At 42.8% G+C, this 12,084-nt stretch overlaps 1 protein-coding gene across 3 annotated transcripts in view; it reads left to right on the top strand.

The window, feature by feature from the left end:
- LOC140212508 (leukocyte elastase inhibitor-like) overlaps window positions 1-12,084 on the top strand; it is an 80,057-nt gene that overhangs the window by 46,729 nt on the left and 21,244 nt on the right. For all 3 annotated transcript variants that reach the window (XM_072283390.1, XM_072283388.1, XM_072283389.1), the window contains one exon: window positions 10,998-11,182. In XM_072283390.1, coding sequence (XP_072139491.1) covers window positions 11,015-11,182 — 168 coding nt within the window. In that variant the 5' untranslated portion in view covers window positions 10,998-11,014. The remainder of the gene's footprint in view (window positions 1-10,997; window positions 11,183-12,084) is intronic.

Here is a 12,084-nt window from a genome sequence, read left to right as displayed (position 1 = left end):
GAACACCTAGATCTCGTTGTGCTTCCCCTTTTCCTAACTTGTCCAAGTCACCCTGCATTCTCATAACATCCTCCTCACATTTCGCACTGCCACTCAGCTTTGTGTCATCGGCAAAATTGCTGATGTTACTTTCAATTCCCTCATCTAAATCATTACTATATATTGTAAATAGCTGCGGTCCCAGCACTGAACCCTGCGGTACCCCACTGGTCACCGCCTGCCATTCCGAAAGGGACCCGTTAATCGCTACTCTTTGTTTTCTGTCAGCCAGCCAATTTTCAATCCACGTCAGTACTCTGCCCCCAGTACCATGTGCCCTAATTTTGCCCACTAATCTCCTATGTAAGACTTTATCAAAGGCTTTCTGAAAGTCCAGGTACACTACATACACTGGCTCTCCCTTGTCCATTTTCATAGTTACGTCCTCAAAAAATTCCAGAAGGTTAGTCAAGCACGATTTACCCTTCGCAAATCCATGCTGACTCGGACCAATCCTGTTACTGCTATCCAGATGTGTCGTAATTTAATCTTTTATAATTGACTCCAGCATCTTTCCCACCACCGACGTCAGGCTAACCGGTCTATATTTCCCTGTTTTCTCTCTTCCTCCCTTCTTGAAGAGAGGGACAACATTAGCCACCCTCCAATCCACAGGAACTGATCCTGAATCTATAGAACATTGGAAAATGATTACCAATGCATCCACGATTTCTAAAGCCACCTCTTTAAGTACCCTGGGATGCAGACCATCAGGTCCCGGGGATTTATCAGCCTTCAGACCCAACAGCCTATCCAACACTATTTCCTGCCTAATATAAATTTCCTTCAATTCATCCATTACCCTAGGTCCTTTGGCCACTATTACATCTGGGAGATTTTTGTGTCTTCCCTAGTGAAGACAGATCCAAAGTACCTGTTCAACTCATCTGCCATTTCCTTGTTCCCCATAATAAATTCACCCACTTCTGTCTTCAAGGGCCCAATTTTGGTCTTACTATTTTTTTTCCTTTTCACATACCTAAAGAAGCTTTTACTATCCTCCTTTATATTCTTGGCTAGTTTACCTTCGTACCTCATTTTTTCTCCGCGTATTGCCTTTTTAGTTACCTTGTGTTGCTCTTCCCCAATCCTCCAGCTTCCCACTCGTCTTTGCTATGTTATACTTCTTCTCTTTTATTTTTATAATAATTCTCTGTCACAAAGATCAAAAACCCTGAAGGGAAAGATCTAGTATTCATGATCCACATGGGTGCTAATAACATAGGAAAACAAGGAAGATTGTCTTGCTGAGGGAATTTGTGTGGCCGGAGACTCAGTTAAAACACAGAATCAAAAAGGTACTAATAATTGTTACATGAGTCACACGCAAATTGGCACAGGATTAATAAGATCAGAGAAGCTAAATAAATAGCTCATAGATTAGTGTGGAAGAAGTGGGTATGAATTCAATGCTTCAGTCGTTCCACTTAATATCAGAGAATGTATACAGTGTACAAGCTGAAATTCTTACTTTCCGCAGACATCTGCAAAGCAGAAGAAACGCCCCAAAGAATGAACGACAGGAAAGCATTACAATCCCTAAGCACCCCCCCCTTTCCTCCCACACACAAGCAGCAGCAAAAGCATTAACCTTCCTCCCTCCCCCCCACCTTCCTCAGCAAAATGCATTAGCACCCTCAGCACCTAACATGCAAGCAATAGCAAAGCCCCCAAAGAGACCAAAATCTAAAGCGCATCAAAAGCCATTTTTACCCCAACAATTTGACATGCCACACTCTCTCTCTCTCACTAACTAGGGAGAGAGTGGTATCACTCCTGCCCCAATGAAAGGGAGACAAACAGCTCATTGTTTCGATGTTACAGTCTGTAGTATCATTTATTTTGGCAGTAGTGTACACTGCTGTCTCAATGTTTTGATCTCCCGCGATGCTACAGTCGGCAACATGGGCGTGGTATCGATTTGCCTGCAGAGCCGTACCCCAAAGCCACTTGTCTTCCAGCCCACTCCTGGAGATTTTGAGATGTTAGGCCGCTCGGCAAGCGTCAAGAGCGGGAACCACTGCCATGGAGAACTGCAGTTTGAGTGCAATTGTAGATCACAGACCCTGACAGGACCCCAGCAACCTTGAAAAGGAAAGAGAAGAAGACATTAGAAGAATTTTAAACTGTTTCATAGATGAACTGAGAGAAGTCGCCCTCTGGCACCATCTTTAACTTTGTGGAACATTGGCACCAGTATTTGGGAAGGAAGGAGCTGTTCTAATGGAACAGGCTCCATCTGAACCATAACGGGACCAGGGTCCTAGCGAATCATATAACGAGGGTTGTGAATATGGTTTAAAATTAAATAGGAAGGGGGTGGATTCAATAGCATGAGAAATACATATAAGTAAAAGGGAAAGAGAGTGCAGGAAGGTTACTGAAGTCTCCAGAATAACACAGCTGGTGGTTGTCCATCACGTCAATGAAGACAAGAAACCTGTGAGGGAGAGGTTTTAAAGTGGAGAAGCCATCGCACTGGGGCAGCTTCACTCTCTCGACCTCGAAAGTCCAGGTCCAGTGGTACAAACAGACGTCACAAACTGGGGTTTTCTTTGGTTACAGTGGATGACCATGATGTCTTCTGTGCCTTGTCATGCCCTTCGCTCTCCACGGAGCTTTGCAGTACTGCCTTCTTGGCTGTTGAATCTCACTGTAGAATAAGACAAGAAGCTCAGAAAGGGATAAGAATTTAAGTTCATGCAACATGGAGACAAAATTGAAAAGGAGGATGGGAAATACAGGACTGCAGGAGGTGTTATATTTCAGCGCATGCAGTGTACAAAATAACATTGATGAGTTGTAGCATTGTTAGAAATTGGCAGGTATGATGGATATCACTGAGGCATGGTTGATAGAAAATCACAACTGCGGGTTGGCTGGTGGCGCAATGACATCAGCGCTGGACCCCAGATCGGAGGTTCCCAGGTTCGAAACCAGCCGGGGCCGCTCCCGAGTACGCTTTCAATCCATACTGGGTTGAGTGCCAAGATCGCAACTCGACCTCGTAAAATAAAGGGAAAAATACTGCGAAAATGTCTGTGTGAGGAGTGGCGCGCCTCACAGTCTCTCTTTCGCTCCGTGTCTTGTAAAGGCATGAAAAGGACATCATCGCGCACACGCACAGATGCACACACCCGCATACGCAGACGCACAGGTACAGTTGCAGATGCACGCACGCACCAAAAAAAAAAGAAAGAAAATCACAACTGGAAGCTTAATAAGTAAGGATACATTTCAAACCAAAAGTGCGGGCAGGTGGGCAGAAGGAATTGTGTAGCTGTATTAGTAAAAAAATGAAAACAAATGCTTAGGAGGAAGTGACATAGGATCAGAAGATGTAGGCTCCTTGTGGATAGAGATAAAGAAAATGCAAGGGTAAAAAGATGGTGATGGGAGTTATATACAGGCATCTGAACAAACCAGGGGAGGCCTGTAAAAAAGGGCAGTGCTACAGTGGTCATGGGACATTTTAATATGCAAGTAGATTGGGTAAATCAGGCTGTTGCTAGTTCTCAAGAAAAGGAAGTTGTATTATGACTACAAAGTGGCTTTTTAAGACACCTTGTGGTCAAGTCCACCAGGTAAAAGGCATACCTGGTTTGGGTGTTACGTAATGAAGCAGATTTGATTAGCGAGTTTAAGGTAAAGGAACCCTTTGGAGGCTGTGATCATAATAAGATAGAATTTACCCTGCAGTTTGAGAGGGAAAAGCTAAAATTGGATGTATCAATATTACAGTTAAGTAAAGATAAGTAGAGAGGAGTTGTCCAAAGTTAATTAGAAAGGGAGACTCGGAGGGATAATGGTAAAGCAGCAACAGTTGGAGTGTCTGGGAGTAATTTTGAAGATATGGATCAGATCATCCCAAAGACACCGCTTTCTAAAGGGAGGATGACAAAAGAGATCATAGACAGCATAAAAGCAAAGAGAAGGCATACTATATAGCAAAAAAATTTAGAGGATCAAGAACCTTTAAAAACCAACAGAAGGAACTAAAAAAGAAATAAAAAGCAACTAAAAAATGAAATATGAAGGTGGGCTAGCCAATAATGTAAAAGAGGATAGTGATTTTTTTCAGATATATGAAGAGAAAAAGAGAGGTGAGTGGATTTTCAAACCCCGAAAAATTATGCTGGTGAGGTATTAATATGGAACAAAAAAATGACAGATGAACTGATTAAATACTTTGTATCATTTTTCACTCTGAAGAAACCAGCAGTATGCCAGAAATGCAAGTGTGTCAGGGACAGAAGAGAGTGTAGTCATTATTGTTAAGGATAAGGTGCTTAGGAAGTTGAAAGATCTGACAGTAGATAAGATGTGTGGACAAGATGGACTACACCCCAGGGTTCTGAAAAAGATAGCAGAGGAGATTGTGGAGGCATTACCAGTGGTCTTTCAAGAATCACTGGATTCTGGAATGGTTCTGGTTGGCAAAATTTTAGAGTCCATTATTAAGGTTTCAGGGCACACGATAAAGTAGGCAGAAGTCAGCATTCTTTCCTTAGGGAGAAATCTAGCCTGAAAAATCTGTTCGATTTCTATGAGGCAGGATTAACAAAGGAGAATCAGTAGATGTTGCTTGCTTAGATATTCAGAAGCCCTTTAACAAGATGCTGCACAGGAAGCTGCTAAACAAGAAAAGAGCCTATGGTATTACAGGGGAAATACTAGTGTGCACAGAAGAGTGGCTGATTGGCAGAAGGCAAAGAATGAGAATAAAGGGGCCTTTTCTCGTTTGTGGTGTTCTGCAGGGCTTGATATTGGGTCTGCTACTTTGATGCTATATAATAATGATCTAGATGATGGAACTGATGGCTTTGTGCCAGGTTTGCGAGGGATATACATAGGTGGAGGGGCAGGCAGTGTTAATGAAGCAGGGAGTCTGCAGAAGGACTTGGACAGATTAGGAGAATGTGTCTTCAATCTTTCCCATAATTACCGTGCATTCTAACTCTTTCCTAATCACATGTCCAATGAAGTTATGTTGCCTTTTCATGATCTCATATGTTATTTCTCTTTTTGTGCTTGCTCTGTTCATGACATCCTCATTAGATATTTGTTTCGTCCACAACATTCTTTACATCCTCCTCAAAAACCACATCTCTGCTGCTTCAATTCGTTTCCTCATGTTACTAGATATTGTCCAACATTCTGAGCCATATAACATAACTGGATAAACGTAACATTTCAGTGCTCTGAGGCGGGTTGCCATGCCTAGTTTAGTGTTGATCAGAGTACTCTTCATTCTCATAAAGGTGTCTTTTGCCATTCCTATTCTTCTTTTGATGTCCATGTCGCACCTGCCATCTGATGACACCCAGCTTCCTAAGTAGCAAAAGTTCTGTACTTGTCTTATGTTTTCCCTGTTTATTCTCAGCCTGCAAATAGGATTCTCCTTCTTTTTGGATATCACCATACATTCTGTCTTTTTGCAATTGATAGATAGGCCCATTTTTGCACTTTCTTCAACAACTATATCAATTAAGTTTTGTAGTTCTTCCTCCATGCTTGCAATTAACACAGTGTCATCCACATATCTAAAATTATTGATGTTTTCACCGCCAACTTTGATTCCTAATGTCTCTTATTTTTTGTAATATTGTTTGACTGTACACATTAAATAAATCAGGGGAGAAAACACATCCTTGTCTAACGCCGCTCTTGATTTTTGTAAACTGACTCACTTCTCCATCTATTCTTACAGCGGTAGTTTGTTCCCAGTACAGATTTCTAATTAGGCGGAGGTCTTTTGAATTTAGATCTAGAGTTTCCTATAATTGTGCTTCACTTTATCAAATGCTTTTGTGTGGTTGATAAAACAAACAAATGTTTTTGCACTTGAATAGCTCGTTCTGATAGTATATTTAACACCAATATCGTGTTTCTTGTACCTTTGTCTTTCACAAAACCACATTGTTCTTTACCTGTTTCAGCTTGTATCTTACTTTTAGCTCTTGTGTTCAAAATTCTTAGAAGTATCTTAGTGATATGACTCATTAAACTTACGGTCCTATGTAAATCACATTCTATTGCACCAGGTTTATTAGAAAGAGTGATAAATACTGATTTTTTTCATCTCTTCTGGTATTATTCCAGTCTCATGAATGTCATTGATTAAATCAGTATGTTTTTCAATTCCATAATCTTCAAGAGCAATAATTTGTTCTATTACTAATTCATCAGGACCCGCTGCCTTTCCTTTCTTCATCTTATTTATTGCATTACGAACTTCAGATTTTAAAATACTTGGACCTTCAAAATTCTTAATTTCTACTACTCAGGGTAAAAGAGAGGCAAGACTGCGCAGGCGCGTGATGTCAGCCAGTAGAACAGGAAAAGTTTAGAAAGGAGACCGCCACATCCAGCAGGCAGTGGAGTGAGAAGTAGCAGAGTGATAGGGCTTTGGCTCAACAGGCTTAGGCAGTAACGAGGCGAGGTAGGTTTACCTGTGTTAATTGCGGAAAGGAAGTATGTGTGTGAGGACAGTTTCCTGTGCTCGGTGTCAGATGTGGGAGGTCCTGGAGTCTCCCAGCCTCCCAGACGGCCATATCTGCACCTGGTGTGTCGAGCTGCAACTCCTAATGGACTGAGTTAGGGAACTGGAGATGCAGCTCGATGACCTTCGTCTGGTCAGGGAGAGCGAGGAGGTGATAGAAAGGAGTTATAGGCAGGTGGTCACACCGGGGCCACGGGAGACAGACAAGTGGGTAACAGTCAGGAGAGGGAAGGGGAAGAGTCAGCTACTAGAGCGTACCCCTGTGGCTGTACCCCTTGACAATAAGTACTCGTGTTTGAGTACTGTTGGGGGGGACAGCCTACTTGGGGAAAGCAACAGTGGTCGTACCTCTGGCACAGAGTCTGGCCCTGTGGCTCAGAAGGGTAGGGAAAGGAAGAGGAAGGCAGTAGTGATAAGGGACTCTATAGTTAGGAGGTCAGACAGGCGATTCTGTGGATGCAGGATAGAAACTCAGATGGTAGCTTGCCTCCCAGGTGCCAGGGTCCAGGATGTTTCAGATTGCGTCCAAGATATCTTACAGTGGGACGGAGAACAGCCAGAGGTCATGGTACATATTGGTACTAATGACATAGGTAGGAAAAGGGAAGAGGTCCTAAAGAAAGACTACAGGAAGTTAGGAAGGAAGTTGAGAAGCAGGACCGCAAAGGTAGTAATCTCGGGGTTAATGCCTGTGCCATGCAACAGTGAGTATAGGAATAGAATGAGGTGGAGAATCAATGCGAGGCTGAGGGATTGGAGCACGGGGGCAGGGATTCATATTTCTGGATCTTTGGGACCTCTTTTGGGGCAAGTGTAACCTGTACAAAAAGGACAGGTTTCACTTGTATCCCAGGGGGACCAATATTCTGGCGGGGAGGTTTGCTAAAGCCACTGGGGAGAGTTTAAACTGAAGAGACTGGGGTAGGGGCAGTTGGCTCACAAATAGAGAAAGCTTGGAGGCAGTGTGTGAGGGAGGATAGACGTGATAGAGAAGGGATGTGCTCAGATGGACAGTTTGAGATGTGTCTATTCTAACGCAAGGAGTATTGTGAACAAAGTGGATTTTAGAGCGTGGATCAGTACTTGGAGCTATGATGTGGTGGCCATTACAGAGACTTGGATGGCTCAGGGACAGGAATGGTTACTTCAAGTGCTGGGTTTTAGATGTTTCAGAAAGGACAGGGAGGGAGGCAAAAGAGGTGGGGCATGGCACTGCTGATCAGAGATAGTGTCATGGCTGCAGAAAAGGAGGAAGTCATGGAGGGATTGTCTACAGAGTCTCTGTGGGTGGAGGTTAAGAACAGGAAGGGGTCAATAATTTTACTGGGTGTTTTTATAGGCCGCTCAATAGTAACAGGGATATCGAGGAGCAGATAGGGAAACAGATCCTGGAAAGGTGTAATAATAACAGAATTGTCATGATGGGAGATTTCAATTTCCCAAGTATCAACTGGCATCTCCCTAGAGCAAAGGGTTTAGATGGGGTGGAGTTTGTTAGGTGTGTTCAGGAAGGTTTCTTGACACAATATGCGAATAAGCCTACAAGAGGAGAGACTGTACTTGATTTGGTATTGGGAAATGAACCTGGTCAAGTGTCAGATCTCACAGTGGGAGAGCATTTTGGAGATAGTGATCATAATTCTATCTCCTTTACAATAGTGTTGGAGGGAGATAGGAACAGACAAGTTAGAAAAACGTTTAATTGGAGTAAGGGGAATTATGAGGCTATCAGGCAGGAAATTGGAAGCTTAAATTTGGAACAGATTTTCTCAGGGAAAGGTAGGGAAGAAATGTGGCAAATGTTCAGGGGATATTTGTGTGAAATTCTGCATAGGGAAGTTACGGTAGGGTACAGGAACCGTGGTGTACAAAGGCTGTAATAAATCTAGTCAAGATGAAAAGAAAAGATTACAAAAGGTTCAGAGAGTTAGGTAACTTTAGGGATCTAGAAGATTATAAGGCAAACACGAAGGAGCTTAAAAAGGAAATTAGGAGAGCCAGAAGGGGCCATGAGAAGGCCTTGGTGGGCAGGATTAAGGAAAACCCCAAGGCATTCTACAGGTATGTGAAGAGCAAGAGGATCAGACGTGAAAGAATAAGACCTATCAAGTGTGACAGTGGGAAAGTGTGTATGGAACCGAAGGAAATAGCAGAGGTACTTAATGAATACTTTACTTCAGTATTCACTATGGAAAAGGATCTTTGTGATTGTAGTGCAGACTTGCAGCAGACTGAAAAGCTTGAGGATGTAGATATTAAGAAAGAGGATGTTTTTGGAAAGCATGAAGTTGGATAAGTCACTGGGACCGGATGAGATCTACCCCAGGCTACGGTGGGAGGTGAGGGAGGAGATTGCTGAGCCTCTGGCGATGATCCTTGAATTATCAATGGGGACGGGAGAGGTTCCAGAGGATTGGAGGGTTGCGGATGTTGTTCCTTTATTCAGGAAAGGGAGTAAAGATAGCCCAGGAAATTACAGGCCAGTGAGTCTTACTTCAGTGGTTGGTAATTTGATGGAGAAGATCCTGAGAGGCAAGATTTATGAACATTTAGAGAGGCATAATATGATTAGGAATAGTCAGCATGGCTTTGTCAAAGCCAGGTTGTGCCTTACGAGCTTGATTGAATTTTTTGAGAATGTGACTAAACACATTGATGAAGGAAGAGCAGTAGTTGTAGTGTACATGGATTTCAGCAAGACATTTGATAAGGTACCCCATGCAAGGCTTATTGAGAAAGTACAGAGGCATGGAATCCAAGGGGACATTGCTTTGTGGATCCAGAACTGGCTTGCCCACAGAAGGCAAAGAGTGGTTGTAGACGGTTCATATTCTGCATGGAGGTTGGTGACCAGTGGTGTGCCTCAGGAATCTGTTCTGGGACCCTTACTTTTCTTGATTTTTATAAATGACCTGGATGAGGAAGTGGAAGGATGGGTTAGTAAGTTTGCTGATGACACAAAGGTTGAGGGTGTTGTGGATAGTGTGGAGGGCTGTCAAAGGTTACAGTGGGATATTGATAGGATGCAAAACTGGGCTGAGAAGTGACAGATGGCGTTCAACCCGGATAAGTGTGAAGTGGTTCATTTTGGTAGGTCAAATATGATGGGAGAATATAGTATTAATGGTAAGACTCATGGAAGTGTGGAGGATCGGAGGGATCTTGGGGTCAATTCTATAGGATGCTCAAAGCAGCTGTGCAGGTTGACGCTGTGGTTAAGAAAGCATATGGTGTATTGGCCTTCATCAATCGTGAAATTGAATTTAGGAGCCGAGAGGTAATGTTGCAGCTATATAGGACCCTGGTCAGACCCCACTTGGAGTACTGTGCTCAGTTCTGGTTGCCTCACTACAGGAAGGATGTGGAAGCCATAGAAAAGGTGCAGAGGAGATTTACAAGGATGTTGCCTGGATTGGGGAGCATGCCTTATGAAAACAGGTAGAGTGGACTCAGCCTTTTCTCCTTGGAGCAACAGAGGATGAGAGGTGACCTGATAGAGGTGTACAAGATGATGAGAGGCATTGATCGTGTGGATAGTCAGAGGTTTTTTCCCAGGGCTGAAATGGTTGCCACAAGAGGACATAGGTTTAAGGTGCTGGGGAGTAGGTACAGAGGTGATGTCAGGGGTAAGTTACTTACTCAGAGAGTGGTGAGTGCATGGAATGGGCTGCCGGCAACGGTGGTGGAAGTGGATACGATAGGGTCTTTTAAGAGACTTTTGGATAGGTACATGGAGCTTAGAAAAATAGAGGGCTACGGGGAAGTCTAGTAATTTCTAAGGTAAGGACATGTTCGGCACAACTTTGTGGGCCGAAGGGCCTGTATTGTGCTGCAGGTTTTCTATGTTTTCTATGACTGACAAAGTGGTCAGGAGCATGCCTAGAAACTAGTCTTCCTGGACAACGCATGTGGCTAATTGGCTTCATTTTGGCCAGATCTGAGTTAGCTGTGTAGTGGAGCCATCAAGTGCGGTGAAATGCAAGGGTTATTGGGAGTTGGTGTTCAGAGTAGAGCACTAAATAGACTTGCCTGGGCTGGTAAACTATTCGGGAGAAATGATTTCTAATCCCTGAGGAATTGCTGCTAATGGTGACTTGGTGGCTTACAGGTTAGTGTAATGCTGTTACAACACCAACGACCCAGAAGTGTCTATCAGGGACAAACATTGTCCTACAGTTATTCCATTTAGGCCCAGTACTGGATCTTTGTAAGGTGGGTTGCTCTGAATAAATAGGGATAGGGACAGATGATCACCCTCTCTAATTCCATGAATCCTGAAATATAGTCTTTTGCCAAATTGCCTGAAAAATAGTTAGTAACATTTTTTCCCCTTGCCTTCATCAGAAGTCAGCTCCTAATCCATTATATATGAAATATAAAGAAAGTAGCTTCTTGAAAAAGTCTTGGTTGAGGAGACATCAAACAAAGGTCATGCCTAATGAAACTTCTGTTTTAGTTCCAGAACGAATAGAAATGGATCCTCTGGTTTCTGCAAATATCCAGTTTGCACTTGATCTGTTCAAACAGTTGGATGAAGCTAACAAAGTTGGCAACCTCTTTATGTCTCCATTTAGTATATCGTCTGCACTTGCCATGGTGCATCTTGGTGCAAAAGGAAATACAGCAACTCAAATGGCTGAGGTAGGTATAGCCTGACGTTAGCATCAGAAGATACAGCATGCCTTGTTTTTGACCAACTGCAGCATGTTGGATTATTTCAGGTAGGGAGAAGCGGTGTGGCTAAATCTCGAAAAAAATATTTTGGTGGACAACTAAAATATTCACTGTTGTAGAGATAAAGGCACTCAGTCCAAAACAAACTTTTTATTTCCCTCTATAAATGCCTGACTTGCTGAATTCTGCCCACAATTGTGTGTTTCTCAAATTTTCCAGCATCTGCAGAACTTCTTGTATTTAATATAAGCAGCATTTGTCTTGATGGCTGCAAATAATATTCCTGTTTACCATGTGTATTCAGTAGGTAGTGGACTTGATATGTAAATTTATAATAAATCCATAAATGGATACTATTTCAGTAAAAGAAGAAAATACAGACAATGCTGGAAACATTCAGTAGGCCAGGCTGCATCAGGCTTTGAAAAGAGTAATCAGTTTAAAATTTCCGGTCAAAAACCCTGTGTCAGAACTTAAAAACAGAGAAAACAAGTTAGTTTTAAGTTGTAGCAATCCTGGAGAAAGAGGTGCAACACAAAGAGAATCTCTTGTTTCAGCCCAAAATACTAGCTGTACTTTTTTCCATAGATGCCTCCTGGCCTGCTGAGTTCCTCCAGCATTTTGTGCGTTCCTCTCTGACAGGGTAGGTTATCAATAGGATAAGCTTGTAGATATGTAACTTCATCTCCACCTTATCACCATGGTAATTGTGACATCCCTTAACAGAGGTATACTAACTCTTCATTATCTATGAGGCAAACCAAAAGCATGAGATATAGCAGCACGAGTAGGTCACCAGGCCTCTCAATCCTGCCCTACCTTTCACCATGCTCATAACTATTCTATGCTGACATCAACTCCTTTTTCTG

The sequence above is a fragment of the Mobula birostris genome, chromosome 19 (genome assembly GCF_030028105.1).
Source record: "Mobula birostris isolate sMobBir1 chromosome 19, sMobBir1.hap1, whole genome shotgun sequence".
Classification (NCBI taxonomy): Eukaryota; Metazoa; Chordata; class Chondrichthyes; order Myliobatiformes; family Myliobatidae; genus Mobula; species Mobula birostris.
This window is presented reverse-complemented; position numbering and strand designations above follow the sequence as displayed.